The following is a 19,408-nucleotide window of genomic DNA, read 5'->3' as shown; positions in this document are numbered from 1 at the left end:
AGAGGGGAAAAAAGGCGTAAGAATTTGCACTTTTATCTGTTTAAAATACCGCAATGCCGTCAATGCCGACGACTTTTTTGAAGATTTTTTTTTGTTTTCGAGAGAACTGCGCGTGTGCGTTTGTGAGAAAATTGTCATTCCCGTTATCCGTTTGCACGATCCATTCTGCGGCTTATCCTTTGCCGGCGGCCGTTTCTAGCTGCGGAATGCCCGCCCGTCGATTCGAGAACAGACAAGAGCGGTCAGTCCGTGCTGAGTGCTGAGGGCACTATCAAACGGGCAGTTTGCAAAAATAGGAAATATGGCTCGCGCATTTGCCCGTGAAATCTATACGATCGTAAAATACCAATAAAAATTCTGTATCGCATCCTGCAAGGTGGAATTCTAGTATTATTCCTTTAGAATACGGAAGCCTTCCTTTCCACGTGGCTACCAGGTCGACCTGACCTTTATTCGCGATTTTTAATCGTTGTATCGCGGAAGATGTTGAAGAAATAGGTACATTGAACCGTGAAAGAGAACGCATCCAACCCGAACACGTTGCTAACGTTCGTAGTAATTCGAGTGTTTTCGAGATTTCTTAAGAATTCTCGCCGGCGTATATCTAATTCCTGAAATTGTTAACGGTTAAAATCAGAGGAAGATAATCTCTTTGCTCAAATCTGTTACTTGTATATCGTTGTTATATTTGTATTAAAGCACGTTCTCTCTCGACGACAGAGTATTTTTCTCTTGATCGCAAATGTCGCAAATAGGTCGCCTGTTCTTCGCTCGGTAGGTCAGAACAGCGCCTACGACGATCTCAATCGCGTGATATTTCGTAGATGCTGATGTATACCGCCACGGATTTAATGCGCCGACGACTTGTTTATTCGAGCAACAAATCGCCGAGACGATGATAAACGTGGGCAAGTCGCGTGTCGGGCCGCCGCATATTACCGCTAATAATAGACGCGTGTAATAATATCGACGATAAAATCGGCGTCGAATAGCGGGCCGCGCCAAAAGGGAGCCACACTATATATTTTATATATATACATAGAATTATTATATATATATATAATAGCTGTGGCTTTCACCTGGCGCGTGGGTGTCGCGAGTCGAAAATCAACGTTCTCTTATTCGAATCTTGCGTCTCGAAATTGCTCTGCGGTCCGCCAAGGACTCTCAATTAGCGCGCTCTTTAACGACTAATCCTTTCACTGCGTGACAGACCGAGACTTTGGAGCATTTACTCGTACCTTTTTTTGTCGCTTATCGTCACACTTCTCGGTCAATTAGTAGCTTTTTACGTGTCGCAAGACGAAGACTCTTGGTTGGCCAAGAGCGACAGTCCACGAGGCGGCAGAAGCTAATCTTTAAGCGACGAGTCTCTCTCTCTCTCTCTCTCTCTTTCTCTTTCTCTACGAATCTAATCATCCGAGCAATATGCTATGCAATTAGCATGCGCGTCTACATAACGTTATTAGAGTCAATATTTCGTTGTGAACATATGCTGTTTCACTATGCTGCGCAGTAATGATGGAAATTGACGAATGAAAAGTCATTTCGAAAGATTTTAATATTATATTTGATTTTATTCAAAAACGATCTGCTTGGCAGTTTTTCACTCTTTTCTTGTCTATAATTATAATATTACGGATTCCTTCTTTGTCTTCGGTATATTTATCTATTACGGATCTACGTTAGTACTGCTTCTATTATCTGACTGAAAATCAAGCCGAAGGAGATAGAACGAGGCGCGCGCGCTCCCAAGTTTCGACATCCGCGCTCGTTCGTTCTGGCGAGACACATTTGGAACAATGAAGAAAATCGCGAAGCGCGCGCGCGCGACATAGTACAAAAGCGAATGGCGTTCTCGTAATAAAGTGCTGCCTAAGTAATTGCGTCACGTTTTAGTGCTTGTCGCAGTTTCACGTGCTCGCTTTCGCTAACAGCAGCAGCAGCAGCAGCAGCACACCGAGCAACAGAGCAGAGAACGTAATAATCGTTTGCCGCGTTAAAGCGATGTTACGTCACACGACCGAGTCCTCTGTCCTTTGGCGACGACAATCCGACGATCACATCGGCGATCTTTGCAGTCGACGAAGCTTGCCCCGAATATGAGGTTGAATTGCGCGCGACGTCAGCTCGGTTCCGCGTCTTGCAACTTCGGCACATTCCACGTATATATACCTAACGACAGAAATGGAATATCAGTTTCTCTGGGGTATTGCGCGATTAAAAACGAAAACGAGACGCGCGTCGCGTCAACGTCTTTCATCGCACGCAATATGCGTTTCTCTCCCCGCGTTTTTTCTACTTCATTGTACGACGGGCAATTAATAACAGTCATGAAAATATATTGCTATACATATCGCTATCTTAAAAATATTGTTTGCTCGTTTGGCTCGTGTAATAACAATTCTCCTGTGTTCGCGACACCCATGTGGGCACCGTAGAGTCATAAAAACGACCTTATAGAGCTCGCTGGACCTACAGGGTAGAACTCGCGCGCGCGCATTCCATTAAGAGCTCGATGAATCGATTTCATCGAATGCACCGCCGCGGCCGTGCCTAATGAACATCAGACCGTGATATATATACATATACATATATCGATCCCTCCGGTTCGAGCTCTCCATCGCGAGATGTAGTTCCTGGTAAGAGTCCGCTGCGAGGCCAACGAGCGGTTCATTGATGAATTCCGCGAGCGGGGTCGATCGCCTCTCTTCCTTGGAAAATCCGATGAAAAGCGACGGATGTTCGACTTGCTTTAATCAGGCAATTCGCGTTTATTCGTCCGCGGGAGGGGAGAGATGATCGATTCGTCGAATTAATTCCCCTGCGAATTGTCAATGAATGTCATATTTCCACGTAACGCACGCGCGCGCGCGAGCCAGTCAATTAGACGAAAAATTAATTATTTGTAATTTGATGAATATATGTATTCTCCGGGTGGATAGTCCGATACTTTTGATAATTCAACGAAATTACATTCAGAAGATACTACAGGATGTTCTCATTCACATTTATTAGGCAATTAAAACGCGAATTAATGCGTACTTCTCGCATCACGAACACAATGGCCAATGATTTTGCCGAGCGAACAAGCCGTATTCCGCTTTATTACCATAACGCCGAGATAAAACGTGCGTGTCGTCGCGATATATGTTATCAAAAGTGACGTATTTATCAATTATTACCACACATATGCATTTACGCATGCAGCGGACACAGCGCAAATAACTTCCTAACATAAAGTTTATTCATTCAGCTGTTTATTTGGGATAATTAAAAGATAACGATATAACGAAGAACGCGACATAACTTCCTATTTTATTATTTATGAAAACACTTTTCTGCTTCATTTCGACAACAATATTGTAAACAATGTTATTTTCTCTGTTAAACAATCCAATTTAGAGAGGAGAACGTTTATTTGTAGCAAATGGGAAATTGCGTTCAATGCGTGATCTGAAAACCGAGAAATCACGCGACGCGGGATTTTCAGAAGGAAAAAAAATTAACGCGTGAAAAGGAGGCAACGCGCGAATCGAGGCCTGCGGGGCCCAATGCTTTTTAGCCGACGGATTTATGAGGATACGTCTCTCGCGTTCATTGAAACTTCCGGTGGCCGAGAAAAGGGGAAGGCGGGTAGGCCGCGCGTGCGAAACTCTTGCGTGCGCGTATGCGTGCTCCGGCATATTAGACACGCAATCAAGTTCGAACAAACAAGAGAGAGAGAGAGAGAGAGAGAGAAAAGAGAAGCGGAGGCGGAGGGCTCCCGCGGTTATATCGCTCGGCGAAAGGATTGGCTTGCGCGTAATGAAAGTACCGAGACACGGATATTGATCGTTCGCGCACAAACTCGGCCGGCGCGTCGCGTATTGTCTTAACGACTACATTTTACCTCACGCGAGAAACAAGGAATTATTCTAATCGGTTGCGATGCAGTCGATCATCGGTCAAATTAATGTTTCCGTTCCGCCTCGTTCCGAAGTGGCGAACGGCCGGGCCCGTCGTCCACGCTCGCGGTACCTCCGATGAAAAGCGGGTAAAGCGACCAGGTCGTCCACCTTTTTCGACGACTCCCGCTTCTAATTGCCGTTTGCTCACGTATACGCAATCCGGCTCACGAAGTGTCACACGTTGTTAAGCGGATCGGCGGGCTAATTACGGATCACAGGCGCTCATTGACACGCCTAACGAGCACGAGATGCGCGAACGTAACGACCACAACGGGTTCCCCTTTCTCGGTTCCCCTCTCCTCCGCGCTGCGTCGATTAAACATCTCGCGCCCGACTTTTCACGCGCGCGATGTGTCGCGCATTATTGTGCGCTGAAGAAGAAACACATTTGAAAGACGGAAGATGCACCGTTATCCCGCGGATGATTTCTTACGTTTTACGAGGACAATGTACTCCTCGCTGGATAATGACGTGGAGACTTGCCTCGTTAATTCCCCGTGAAATCTCCTTGTCTTCGCTTCTCCGGTAGGCACAGGCGGGGGTAGCGTTCCCGATTGCGTAAATTGTATCTAAAGCAATTCTGTGGAAAGACGTCTTAATCACATGGCGACGCACAGTTAAAATCTCGCGTGAATGGCGGCCGTGAGCATTGTCGTAGACCGTGATTTTTTGTACAGCCAAGACGACGGAAGATGAACAACCGCCGGCTTCGATTTAATGACGCGCGTCCTTCCTGTAAATCGTTTTTGCGCGGGTCGCGGCACTTGAGCGCTAACATCCGACAGAAGTGCCCGCTGATGCGACGGGCACAGGAACACCTGTTACAATTCGCAAGGGTGCGTTCGATCGATATTTACGTCGGGCATGCCGCGTCAGCACTTCTCCAGAAGTTGTGCAAAACTCCGCAAGAACGGTATAAAAATAGATGGCATGTTGCGGGAAGCGTGTCTATCGCGAGAAAAGAAAGGTGATCGATTTGACTCGCGGTTACGCTTTATTTTCATTCGGGCGTCTCGCTCGTAATCAAGCAGGCAGCTATTTTTGAATTGTATATATTTTATTACGACCGGAGACTTTCTTTGCGCATCTCGCCAGCTGTTGATCGACGTTGTTGTTAAGGAAACCTTGAGCTCAAGCAGATCACAGAGAAGATGGAGTTTCGAACGAACGACGATGTGTTCGCGAGTATACCTTGTATTGAAATACGCGAGGGATCTACGTCGCGCATCTCGCGTCGTTAATCAAGGGCGAGGTAAGTCCTGAAGGAGACGCGCGGGGAGAGTTCGCGATGAGAAAAAGAAAATTTCGAGGCAGCTCGCATCGGTCTATAAGATAGGAATAAGAGCGAAATGGACGACGCGCGCTCGCGTCACGATTAATTACCTCGATTACGTGACGAGTGCACTCCGTCGGAATCGTCGTCGTTTATTGAGCGCGTTAAATTAAGTGGCGCGAGATTGCCGTCGAGCGTGTAATGGACGCCAAGACCGACGTGTGTCCCCCTCGAAAAATGCCCGATAGGCAGCTATCGGGCCTGTCGTTACCGGGAACACGTTTGTCGAAGGCAGCTATAGACCCTTCGAACGCGCTCTGTATGTCGGAATTCCTATATACGTGCGCAAACTAAACAGGATTGGGTTCAAATCACCGCGGCGTCTGAATCACGACTGATTCGCGTTCGTGCGTTTACGTTTCACGCTCTCATATAACGAGATGAATAATAATTAAAGATCGACGATTAAAGTTGCGTTTGAATTTGGTACGTGGCCGAGCCGTCGAAATTCGGAGCAGCGATTTATCGGGGCATCGATCGTCTCGTCGTTTGTAAAAGGATGCGGATGGAACAAAGAGAGAGGCACTCGGCACGCTCGAGGATTTAGTTTGTGTGTTACGTTTCGTTAAACCGAGTTACGAGTCGGACGTGACCAGGCTTCATCATGAGCTACTCAATGTACGACGAATAATGTGATTTAAAAGCGGCTCCGTGACACCGCGAGGTTGCTGGTTGGTTTTCCTCGTGTCACGTTTTGTCTCCTTTTGAAATTTCAACTAGAACGAGGCTATTTTTGGTTGAAAAAGTTACACCGTCCTAATTTCTCAATATTTGCGCGTTTCGTCGGTCTAATTCCGTGCGCTCATTCTTATTCCACTTACCAAAACTCTTTATACTTTCGAAAACAGAATGCATAATTAAGATTTGTCTGAGGTTTTTACATTAATAAAATAACAATCGCTTATCTACTTTTGTTAATGTGTGCCATTGATTTGTAATAATAGCGCTAACAAATTAGCTAGGAAATTCTCATTACGCTATTATGAGATCGCGCCGTCTAGTTTCCGGATTGACACGACTGGTGATCTGGAATCCGGAAAATCAGAACTATACGTGGCACCGTCGCGTTTCCTTTTCAATGCGCGTGCCGCACGCGTTGCGTAGGAATTAATAGAGTATATACGCTTCGAGTCCAGGAATTCACTCTAATAAGGAACAAAGACATTTCCATGATTAACCATTACGCGCGGAGCTCGCAGCCGGGTTTCTCGAGCGTGTGTCGACGTCGTCGTTAGCTCTCGACGTGACGATTGGGTGTGGGCGAGCCGATCGATTATCGCGAAAATTGTTCTCGATCGCATCTCGTAATGCATCGTGCACCGGCAGTGCTCCTCTCCCTTGGACTCCGAGTTCCGGCGAGTCTCCGTGTCGTCAATCACGTGCGAATATCCCGAAAGCCACGGACGTTATTTAAATTGATCGATTTTGTGTCGGAAGAGGGGTGCGGTCGGGCCGGACACGAATCACAATTTCTTACGCTTGGCTCGACAAAAAACGTCATCCATAATGCAAATTTCGCACAACTAGCGATAAGAAATAGCTTTCTATTTGAATTTAGCATTATAATAGCGGCAGTAGACAAAAGTTGAATAGGTTTACATTTACATATCGTTTCATTTTCACCCTATAATCGAGTTAAAGTTTTAACTCTTTCTTTTTATGGCCGATGACTTTTGTCACTCCCATGAGCGTAATTGTGATCCGCGCTCTTTCATCGGGCCCTTCGCAAGCTGCGTGGCAAACATCTGCGCGCAAACATTCGAACGAGACTGAGTTGTCGTCGGCCATTCCCCGTCGGTACCTCATTAAAGGTATTTAACACAACAACAGCTCCCTTTCGCGCATATAATCGAAAGGAGCAAACGACGTGGGTAAAACGCCGTGACCAGATGGTTCACCACCGTACGCGTTCTCTTCAATAAAGCGCACCGATAATGGCATCCTTGGGAGACGCGATCTCACCGAAGACATAATTCTCGAGCAACCTAGGTGGTCGTAAACCAGCCGCGGAGCGTTGACAATGGACCGGCAACGAGCTTCCTCTCGTCTCTCGCTCTTCCCCGGCGACTCGGGGCTTCATCCGCGGCCTCTATCCGCAGCCCCTTCGGCATTGTTCGATTGTTTTCCGAGGAAAGAGTCAGCGTGAGATGCGCGAGAGGGAAGGGGGAGAGGAAGAAAGGATGTCATGTGGGCACGAGAGTTGCACCTAGGCCGCGCGACGACCTTTCTTATCGCGGAATCGTTTACGTGTCCAGGCATTATGCCTCGCGCGAGACACCTACGCAGACTCATGTTATTATAATGTGGACGTTCGTTGCCTCTCTTCCACCTGATCGTCGAAAAAAAAAGAATGCCGCGTGCGTTACGTACGCGCCGCATTTTCTTTCTCCGCCTTGCCTCGTTCCGACGATTAATCATCTACTGGATGGCGCCGCGGCAAAAATCTCTATCGCGCGTAGTCGACGCGGAAGTTGTTATTTTTCGGAACTCCGAAGCGGCGCGGCGGTGTATTGGGCGGTCTTTCGATAATTAGGACTCGAATTAAAATTCCGCCGAGATGTGAGATCCGCTCGAGGCCACGCCGGCTAAAATTAAACAGCGAGTCGCGGTATCGCAGGATTCGCAGGAACGTATGTATCTACCTTTGAAAGGAGAACGTACCTGTAATTATAAGCCGTGTAATTTATCGCTATATTTGCATGGCGGCGCCGAAATTTCTGAGATGTTGTCCGATGTAGAAAAAAGTGTTTCGGCCCGCTCGCTTGCGTGCTTCTGATAATTGACCGAGACCATGAAAGCACCCGGGGCCGCTTTGTCCGTGTTAACGGCCAAGGGAGAGAACATACCGGAGAGCAATCATCGTGCGTATCCTCTTCTGAAAAGAAGCTTTACTTTCTCCATATTATCTCGCGGCAGGAAATTGGCATTGTCGCACGGTGATCACCGCGAAATAAAAACCTGCTCGCTTCTTTTTTCTCCTCGCTCGGATTTCACAGGCTATACGCCTCGGACTGTCTTTAGTAAATTTCGAGAAATTACATGCGCACGATGTATAAACGTATACAGTTAAAACAGTTACGATCTACTCCGTAGCAATTTTATTTTAATAACGGCCTTTCTCTTGTCAATGACAGCGAGTCGTCTTTTATTGAACCTCTTATCTTTTGATATGTTTCAGCCGCAAAATTTGGTACTTACTGGAGAATTCCCGGACTGCGACGTAAAGCTATGTGACTTTGGCATATCGCGGTACATCAGTCACGGAGCGGACATACGAGAAATTTTGGGCACGCCCGACTATGTTGGTGAGTACTTTACTCTGCGCGCGACTCACGGCCTTCCACCAACGCGGTTTCATTTCGTTCGACTTGAGTAATGGACTCCGAATATGTCGCTCGTCACCGTGAAACGCGACCAAGTTGGATGGACTCGCGCACCAGTTCGCCAATGATAAATACCCGGGCGTTCGCGCGAGAACCGTAATCGTACTCAACACCTGCGCGTTATTCTAAACGTTTCGGATCTGGTGCGTGTCACTAAGGATAACAGGCTACAATCCTGATACTTAAAACGAGCCTGTTTTGATGCGGTTCCATGTACAGACGGTGAACGTACCGAGCGAGAATTTCCGGCCTCGGAAGTCGATCGGAGGGCGACGAGGTCGCACTTTCATGCGTTCCACGTTTGCGATCTGTTTGATGCTAAGAAATCACTCGTACGGTTCGTGCTGCGTAGTGCCATTAGGGAAATAGCCGCGTTGCATAATTGAACAGAACGAGCCACTTCGCGGCTAAGCCAGAGAACCGCACGTGGTCGGTTCTGCGCGCCCGATCGGTCGGGAGGACCCTTTTACGATCCTCGCAACCGATTACCGTCGCAATTACATCGCACTACCGTCTAACGGTCATGCCCTAAGTGGACGAAGGTGTTAGGTAATAGTGAAACGCGATAATCTCACGGAGAAAATCGAAAAGTCTTTAAATGTTCCGGTTACACCCTCGTGGTTACGAAATCGCTTGAAATTGTCTTGGAAAAAAAAAAGAACCTTTGCACCGCGAAGATAAACTGAAAAGTATATAACTTCAAGATTGCGTATCGTGCTGTCGAATAAAAAACAAAAGAGAAAAGATTGGCTTTAATTGAACTAAGAAACCCTGATTGTTATTTCCCCGTCGGTGAGGAAATTAAATCTTTAATTAGTCGATTAGCGTTAGTTCTGAGATTATTCGCAGAAATTAGCGAGACCGTTGGCGCGATAAAAAACAGTACGTGGATCTCCGCAATTTAACGGAGGTGAGGAAAAACTGTAGCGACTATTACGACGCGATAAACGAGCGAACCGCGGTTTCACGCGTATCGTAGTGAGTACCTAGTTCGCGCTTGGGGCCTAATATGTTCGTGGTTACAATTATTATCCCGTTGAAGAACACGCGTGGCTCCATTAAGCATCGGTGCATCGGCGCGTCATAATAACGGCCGCGACGATGTAATGGCAGAAAGGCCGAGGGAAAGAAAAGGCGTTATCTTGTTTTTTTTTTCCCGAATTTAATTACCGGGGGACTTACACGCGCGCGCGCTTATACACGTATACGCACAATCTGACGAGCATTAGGGTTCGATGTACCGCGATATAATAACGGCTCATCTGCCGTGTGTGTCTCAGCCCCGGAGGTTCTGAATTACGAGCCGATCAGCCTGGCGACCGACATGTGGTCCGTTGGCGTGCTGCTCTACGTGCTGCTAACGGGATGCTCGCCGTTCGGTGGAGACACCAAGCAAGAGACGTTCTGTAACATTAGCCGGTGCCGCCTGGACTTCCCGGATGATCTCTTTGAAGATGTCTCCGAGGAGGCGCGCGATCTTATGCGCAAGCTCATGGTTAAGGACCCAAAGTAAGTACTCGAGTGAATTTCTCAACGTTAATCGTTCATAATTTTTATTATAAATATTTGTAGTGGATATTAATTATAACTAAAAAAATTAGAATACGTAATTACACAAATTTCGCATAACCATGCGTAAGTTGAAGTAAACCAGAAAAGATTCGAGGAATTTAATTCCCAGATGGAGAATTCTCGGTGATTGGAACAGGCCGTGAAATACGCGCGTAGCGTCAACCGTGCGGCGACGCAGATTCACAGCGAGATTCATTGATCATCGTGGCGAGTCACTTCGTCGTCATTTATCTTCATATACTCCACTTGATTCGACGGAAAGATTTCCATTCGTTGTCCCGACGCGTTCGGGACGTCGTCGCCGCGAATTATTACGCCCCCACGTCGTATCGCTCGATCGGCGTTTAAGTCGCCGGACTCGTCAAGGCGAGTGTCGGCGAGCGCGTTACCGGAGAACCGGCGCGAGCATTCCTGGACCGGTGAAAATAATTCCTTCGCGGAAGGCTACGGCGATCTACCGAGAATGTCCGGCGCTTACCTCGAAGCGAAAAGAGATAGCACGCGAAATGCGCGCCCGCGCCGCGTCGATTACATTGTTAGTTACGTCGGTATGTCGGCCGATTTCCTAGAACGAAAACAATCGCGTCGCGTAGATGTATCGTCGCAGGCGACGCGACGATTTCGTGCCGTAACCGAGATGACGACATCGCGCGACGGTATATATAACGAACCATCGGGAATTCGCGCTAGGAGCGATTCGGTATCGGTAGGTCAACGTCGTCGCCCGGTCGCCCGTTGATAGCTCCGAGGTCTCACGCCGCATCCACTTCGAGAGAAAGCCATTCGCGGCTTGTGAGAAACTCCGCGACAGTTGCTTCGCATTCCCGTCAGCTTGTCGTCGGAGCGCCGTTTTTTCTAGCCTCGTCCGTCGGTGTCTCTTGTTGTATAAATTCTAGGAACGAGACGTATCCTCAAGCCTCAGGTTCACTTTCATCGCGTCATTGGCTTCGGCTTTCATTCGATTATGCGAGACGTAACAAAGCGAATAAAAGTCGCAAGCGTATACATTTGAGAAATCAGACAGATGTACGCGCAAATTAATGTGTCTCGGATTGAACCACAACAATTTCCGGTTTTAAACACGCGAGATCTTTTCCTCGAATCGCGTTTGACTCACCTCGCCTTCCTCCTTTTAATGCTTTGCGGATTAACTGCGTACAATAGCGCCACTGTGATTCCATCTCTCGAGATGCATTTATCAATTCGCTCGTCCGAGGATAGGAAGTGTCATCAGCCGATCGTCGAGCCTGCTATCGATCGGCTGCGAGTAAGATGATCGATGCTACATCGTTTCGCGAGGAACTTTCTTCGAAGCGCGAAGAGCGACGTCGAGGAAGGCGAGTTCCGCTGAAAAGTGAAAGAAAGAAATACCTCGTAGGTTTCCTTATCGCGCGGAACAGCTGAGAGGAAGTCGCTATCCGGAATTATCCGCGTCCTTCCTCTCTTGCGAGCGCAAAAAGTTTTATCGCACGGAACCCGCATGACTTTATCATCATGCTCGACGACGTTGAATGGCAGTCTTCATTGCTGACCTGCAAATTACCATATTTAGTCTCGAAGAGGTTGCATTACACTGCTTCGAAGAAAAACATATTCGCAATCGAATTTACATTCGTTTATGCGCATTTACATTAAAATAATGTATCTTACAATTAATCATTCTTTTGCATTCTTTTTTTTTTTACTTGTTATCCAAACAATCGCGTAATTAATTAGTGTTATTACGTTAATGATTAGCAAGAAGCGTGATCTATAAATCTGTTCGCCGTGATAACGGTGATCGTTACGTTAGATAATTTTTATCGACTCTTGTTTAGATTCTATTTCCGCTTCATAAAATTATATCACGTTAGTCTACCTGGTATATAAGAACATTTTGTCCAATATTTAGCGTTTGTTTTTTCGCACGATAATGATAATGTAAATGCGAGAGTGGAAGAGTTAATTCGCTTATGCGAACACTTTTTATTCGGGCCTTTTTGACGGTCCCGGAATTAAGGGGACCGCCCCCTAAAGCACTTTAGTAGCTACGGGTCCACATTCCACGGCGTTTACGTGTTGCGCAATTCGTTGCTTCGTTATTGAAGATATCCTGCGCCATTCCGTATGCCGGAAGACAACCGATACGTTAGCCAACGTAATGGTTTCTGGACAGGCCGTGCGATACGTGGATGGTATACGCGCGGCACGAAATAGCCACGCGAAAACGTCCCGGCGGGACCGCCACGATGATGGCCACCGCCGATAAATGCTGCGGTCCGCTAGCGGAGGTCGTTTGTGCGACGGATCTCTTAACCCTTTGACTCTCTCGCTCCTCGAGTTAACGAGGACGATGAGAACGTTGTTCGCGGAACGAGCCTGTTGTTAGGACATATTTGTTCAAGAGCACCGCGCGTGTGTACCCAAGTAACCGACGTAACCGTCAAGCCTCTTATCTTTAGCGTTCTAACAGGAAATTGGAAATACGATATTGAAATAAAATGCTTATTCTAGCTGAAAAATTCGCGAAGAACTCGCGAGAGTGTTGAAAACTATTTTCTCTAAGCGAGCAATTCTTGTCTGTTCGCAGCGAACGTCTGACGGTGACCGAATGCCTCCAGCATCCCTGGTTCAACATGTTCGAGCAGCCGTTGGCGCCCTTGACGACGTGCCCCTCGTCGGACGACAGCCCCGCGGCCGTCCTCGATTCCTCGACGACGACGACGATGACCCCGACCCCGCAGGAGAACAGCGCCTCGTCGGAATTGCCGATCGCCAATCAAAGTCAGGTCTCGTCCACGCCGAAGAGCGACGGCGAGAAGCAGCAACGGTCGTCCACGACTGGTCTGTGCCACAGTGCGGATATTTCCAAATCAGCAGCGGGCACTCGCGCCGTTTCCTCGCATACGGAAAATCTTTACTCGGTCTCGAGATCGTTGTCCAAACCCATTAGATTCGGGCTGAGCCCGGACCGAAGGGACACTTTCAAGAGGAACATGGACTCGCTGGCGCGAAAGTTCTCCGGCAGCGTTCTGCCGGAGATCGTCATCATCGAACCGTCGCCGTCAAACGTCGGCGGTAGTATTCAGCAACGTCGCGCCACCGCCACCCACACGATGCCGGCTGGCGGCGGCGAGGTGTTCAAGTGCACGCCCGTGTTCATCCTCGGCGAGGCCGAGCAACAGTGCAGCGATAGCGGCAGCGACACCGTATCCGAAATCTCGACCGACAGCTCGAGCGATCGCAGCAGCATCTATTCGGACGATTCTCTCGATTTTATTCTGTACGGTAAGAGTCAAGGTAGAGCGAGTTTCCCGTTCACCGCCGCCGACGCAACCGCCGACAGGTGGGAACAGAGGCATCATCATCATCGCCATCGCGCCGCCAGAGTATGGCCGCGCGAGTGTAACGGCGTCGTCAGCAAGGCGCTCAGCCGCTTCACATCGGAGACTTCGTCCGGGATGACGAAGATCGCCAAGATCCCGATGACGACGACGCCGCCGACGGTGACGGCGTTGCGCGGCGGCGGCAGTAGCAAGGCTGGTCTCGAGGCGCTTCGCGAACGGGGCGGCAACCTGGTGGTCATTAGGGAACCCGTACGTGCCGGCAGGTACACCAGGTATAGCGAGGTACAGTGCGAGTCGGTGCAAGCGCGAATTCGACGGTTCCAGGTGCACGAGGCCTCGTAAGATCGTGCCGTCCAGCTGTGCGCCAGCAGGTGCCGGCAGTTGAATTATATTCGCGCGCAGGTGGACGGACGTCTCTGGCAGCCTCCCTGAGGAGATCGGGAGTTCGAGGCGATTGTACGTATCGCGTAATATCACGTGTACAGTGACGCGAAGAAGTAGGAGGGAGGTTTTGAGCAACAACGATGCGTGCCCGAGGGATGTGCGAACGAAGGATGAGATGGGACGGACGAAGTTCCTCGAGATTTGCGAAGGCTGTGACGTCAGAGAAGATTCTTAAAAAAGGTTCAGGATTACGCGTCTTTCTATAAGAATATAGGACTATGAGCTTTGTGAAAAATATATTCGGATTCGCGGTTCCTTTGATTGTTGCGGTCGAGTGATAAAGTCGAGAGCGATATCGATATGTCACGCGAAAGTGGTTGAAATAAAAAGGATTACTTCTGAATTTATTTTTCGCGAAGCGCATAATGCTGTGATAGCGTTAGGGGAACGTGAAATTATAGCATGAGAAATATGGTGTATTTTTGCTTTAATTTTTCCGAAACTCACGGTGCAATTTGCAAAGGGGGATCCGTGTCGCGAAGATGTTAATTCAATCAGAAAAATTTGCGAAACGGTATCCTGTAACTCGATCGCGATACATATAATATTAAACAGTATTTCGTAGCGAGAATAAAACGTTGCACGTACCACACCAAGCCTGATCTCCAGAATTCTCGAACAGCTTCTCGAAGCCCCTGTCCTGACTTTTCGCCGGACTTCTCAGGAACCCGAGACAGATTGTAAAGGGCGTGCGCACGACTGCGCAAATCGTACAACGTAGCCGCGTGCGAAGCGTGTCGCGCGCGGAATCCTACGTGTACGACGCCTCTCTACACACGCGTGCCTTCGCGAAGGTGCCGAGAGATTGTAGCTTGTATCATATCAAAGCGAACAAACGGCTGTTGTAAATACGGGTGAGAGAGAATGTGAATGCGTATTTGTATGTATGCGTGCGTGCATGTATGCATTGACTCTTCGTGGAAGCGAGCGGCTTCGAAGAGGGTGGTCTTGATGTACATATTCGAGTAATCAGAGAAGGTACGAGCGATAGAACGAGTCGCGGGTATGCGTGGCTTGTGTGAGAAGGTGCCTGCGGTTGCGGTTGCGACGCCGATCAACAGGGGTGGTCTCGCGCCGGGGTGGCGACGGTGGAGATCCGAGGGAAAGGTCATGCGGAGTCATAGCGACACCTAACGTTGGATGGGGGCTATGGGGGAACGCGTTCCGCCACATGCGAGGATAGTCGATCCATCAAGAGTCGATGGCGATTCTCCGATAATCCCGGCGGATCCCACCGTCGCTGCCCGATGAGGAGGAAAAGAATGCGTCTGAAATCGAGACTTTGAGCAAAGAGAGCTCCCCTTAGGCCGCCGTTATTGATAGACTGATCGACCGTCTTTTCGAGCTGAGGGAAATTTGAGTTATCATCGCGTGCGCATGCACCGAGACGCGTTGCATGTTTATCCGAAACAACGTTGTAATTCCGAGAGGCCTAACTTTTGAAGCACGATTTTTAGAAACAGACATTTTCGTGTATCAATAATAAATTGATAAAAGTTACGTCTTATACCGCGTCCGTTTCAAGAACACGCTTGTCAGAGTTCGAGTGGCCGATTTTTGAATAAGTTGACAAAAATCCCGCAATGCCAACGATCGCCAGTAACAATATAACGTATCTCGGTGGATTGCACGCGGTTCCGTCGGCACGAATCGCCATATTAATCGGTTGTTGAATTTAACGACGACCGAGATTAACGACAATCCAGATAAACACATTTCGGTGCCTTCCTTTAAGAAAAATCACGACGCTTGTGCGCTAATACGGCGCATATCACCAGTGCCTACGTTTACTTGTCCGGTTTTTACTCGCGGGCAAGGCTTTTCGAGTCACGAGACTGTGATGCCTAGCAGGGAGAGAATTGTACGTCTGAAGTGTGAAGAGTGCCTTAATTGCGCGCGGCTTCGCGGGAGATCAAAAAATTGGACGAGCCTTCTAGACGCCTCTAATTCTCGAGTTAGCTCGAATACGGCCCCGGCGGAAGAAATTAACAATGCGGGGCCGAGCTCTTCAGATGTCAATGAACTCGTTGCACGAACCACCGAAAACTCTCGACGCACGTTATGGAGAAGGGACCACTTTCCTATAGGTCGTATATATCACGTGTATATACGTTTTTCCTATTGTTAAATATTTCTCAATCATACTATCAGATATACTTTATGAACCAGCATCCATTCTTTCTATTACTTCAAAATTGTTCGTTGCTCGTCAAGCGCGGAAGAAAAACGAAAGAGAGAAAAAAAACAATCGACCTCGTCTGCTCTCCGGGCTCTCGTGGACGCGCAAATCAAAATTGTACATACACAAATTTATTTAGCCACAAAATTCATCATCGCGCGCAAATTGAAACGCGCGAATCGCTTGCTCGCTCGCATAGCGCAACGAATGCTAGTCATAAACACGTTCCGTCCTCTTTCTCACGCTCGCTCCCTCTTTTTTCGCGCCTCTAATTTTCGTTCATTTCGCCGCGGACACGCGCTCGTTGGCGAGACGCTAACGAGCGACCTGTGTCTTCGCCGAGCGAGACGAGAAAGAAAGAAGAGCGGACGAGGAGAGCGCTGTAAAAATGACCGCGGACTTGGTTGGCGAGCCATGGCTTCGAGCAGCGCACGAGAGGCTCGTCCAACCGTGAATCTGTACATCTCTTGGCAGAAAATCTCCATGGGATATACGAGGACGTGTGGAATTTGTCAGTAAATGTAACTGATGTTTTAACGCGACAAAATTTTTAGCAACACTCCCGACTTTCTTTCCGTATTGCTTGCAAATATCGATCGATGTTCGGTTTTTGATGGTTCTCTTCGAAGTTAAAAAGCGCACTTTTGACACGTTGACTATTTCGAGAACTTCTTTAGACTTGAAAATGTCGAATTTTCCAAATCAGCAACTTTGGAATAACTCGCGAAGCGAAAATCTCGTGATGTTTAATCTTCTCTTCGGCGACTGCTCAGTGCTTGAACCCATCGCGCGGGGAAACTTTCGACCTCGTAGACCGAGGCGACTGTTCGATCGATTATTCAGTCTCTCCGACCACGGTGGTTTGACGATCGATGCAAAAACCACCGAAATGTTCGTTAACGCGAACGGACAAGCCGCGTACACGCACAATTCGAACGCGTGCATTTCCTCTCGAGACGCATGTGCGCGCGTGTGTGTGCCGGGAAACGTGGTTCAAGATGCGTCTCCGAGAATCAAAGAGCGGAATAGACCTGTAAAATATAATTTTGCTACGACGGGCGAGGGCGGCGCGACCCGGGTGGGTCGACTTAGCTTCTCTCGCGTGAATTCGTTATTTATTTCTCTTCTTTGTGATACGTCATTAGTCAGAATTAATCAGTTTTCGCTTCATTTCTTCGCGTTAATTGAAATCCGCGGAGAACGCCGTCGACTCTTGCCTTCCGTGCGACTCGGACGCGCCGCGCTGCCCGATATATTCTCTTATTATTATTATTATTATTATTATTATTATATTATTATAATTATTATATTCTATAGAATTATTATATTATATTATGCTATTATATTATTATATCATTAATAATTAATCGCGAAGATTGCGATCGCGCATGTAGCTGGCTAAAAACCTCCTGTAAATACTTCTCTGTCATTGTATTAATTTTAATAATACAGTACGAAATAAACGCAACAATACGTTCAAAACCGCGTGTAAATTTCTTTGTAAATTTCGTTCCCCACTTGTCTCTTCGACAATACTGATTTTTCAATAACGTTCGCGCATTGCGTGTTAAGCGTCAATCTCTTCACGTGCAACGATGCCGAACGGGTTGCCTAGTGAAAGGCTACTCTCGCACGTTCCATTAGAGTTACACGTGTCGTAACACGAGAAGAAACTTAAACTCAAGAAGCATTCGTTTGTACTTCGTGTTATTTGTTTTTCATTTTTTGCGTTATCAATTATGGTCTCTTATTTTTATTTACGCGCGCAACGTCCATCGTGCCGTGCCATCACTTAAGGTTACTCGGGCTAAGGATAAGGGAAGCGTTCTCTCACGACAAGGATAAATTACGCGCTAAATTTGCATTTTGCCGTAAATAACGCGCGGAGCAAGACTTCCCGGGACGTCCTAGCGTTACATGCGTGGTCAACGCACCCGGGGCGAGGAACAGGGAATCCGTTTCGCGCATTAATGCCGCGCGGTTGTTCCTACCGGCGTTATTATAAATAATTCAACGCCTTCTCTCTCTCGCGGGACAACCGAAAGGTGGAACAGCGATGCGATCTGAAGCAGGGATGCCGTGGAAAATCTCCGTCCGCGGGAGATGCGTTGCGCGCGGGTTCGCCGGTCAACCGATTAAAATCAACGATACACGACGGAGAGGCGACGGAGGGAGAGCGGCCCTGGTTTCGCGTTTGCTTACCGATATGGCCAATGGAACACTTTTTCCGAGAACGTCGCCGTTTATCCTATAAATAGGCGTACATTAGCAGCGGCACAGCTGCCGCGATGATTCACCTTTAAGGAGTTTTCTGCGACACGGAGAGCTGGAAAATGTCTCGGCTTTCGTAGGATCGAGCGAGGCGCGACTTGCTTTATAAAATTGATCAATTCTCAATCGAAATTTTGCTATAAATAAAAGCTCACGCTCTTATTAAAAATTGACGACTCAATCGACTCCTTTCTTCATCGCGAGGTTGTGTAACGGTCGCTTCGTTTCATTTCGCGGTATATCTGCCGAAATAATATCAGTAGTGATCACACGGGATGAGAACGGAGAAATCGCAGTTGTACATTTAATGCGATTGTGTCACCGAGGAACTACGTAATCGACCGATACAGCGAGATACTGGCCATTTTAATAGATAATAACAGTGCGCTCGCTATAATCGCGCGTTTTGCAATTGAATGAAACGTGATATAATCGCGCTCAAAACCGCGCGCGGCTTCACCTTGAAGGTGCCCACGCGCCTGCATATTCAAGAAATTCAGAAATTAACCGGGTATAGCAAACTCCCGATCTTCCGTCACGGATGAAAACGAAATTACTGTGTGAACCTTGGATTATTTGCGTCTCTCATTAAAATCGTCATAATTTTGTGAATAATACCAGGGACGATAACGTCTCGCGCGAAGTAAAAACTTGAAAATATTTTTATATACGCACGACCACGTAATCCGTTTAAGTTTGCAAGAAAATGATCGGGTGGCCCTTCGACGTAGCAATTTTCTTATATGATATTTCTAGGACCGGTTCGGTAATACGAGGTGCATGATTTTTCCCACGCTTTCATTTACGCCGCGTCGAATTTTGCGGGAAAACGAAAAACGAGACGGCGACAACGGATCGCGGCGCGGCGGAGGCTGATGCGTGTCTCTTTCTACCTTATCCGCCGTGACGACGGCCTTCGCGTATACTCTCAGCCTCTCGGTATGCCGATA

General features: G+C 47.9%; 1 protein-coding gene across 1 annotated transcript in view; it reads left to right on the top strand.

Annotated features, from left to right (window-relative positions):
* Nucleotides 1–16,358, top strand: part of LOC143894489 (uncharacterized) — a 96,776-nt gene extending 80,418 nt beyond the window's left edge. The window contains exons 4-6 of the mRNA XM_077400802.1: nt 8,462–8,588; nt 9,947–10,175; nt 12,808–16,358. Coding sequence (XP_077256928.1) covers nt 8,462–8,588; nt 9,947–10,175; nt 12,808–13,906 — 1,455 coding nt within the window. The 3' untranslated portion in view covers nt 13,907–16,358. The remainder of the gene's footprint in view (nt 1–8,461; nt 8,589–9,946; nt 10,176–12,807) is intronic.
* The last annotated feature ends 3,050 nt before the right edge of the window (nt 16,359–19,408 follow it).

Source organism: Temnothorax americanus, unplaced genomic scaffold (assembly GCF_048541705.1).
Source record: "Temnothorax americanus isolate GAGA-0224 unplaced genomic scaffold, ASM4854170v1 Scaffold14, whole genome shotgun sequence".
Lineage (NCBI taxonomy): Eukaryota > Metazoa > Arthropoda > Insecta > Hymenoptera > Formicidae > Temnothorax > Temnothorax americanus.
Note: the sequence above shows the minus strand (reverse complement) of the source record. Positions and strands in the feature narration are given on the sequence as shown.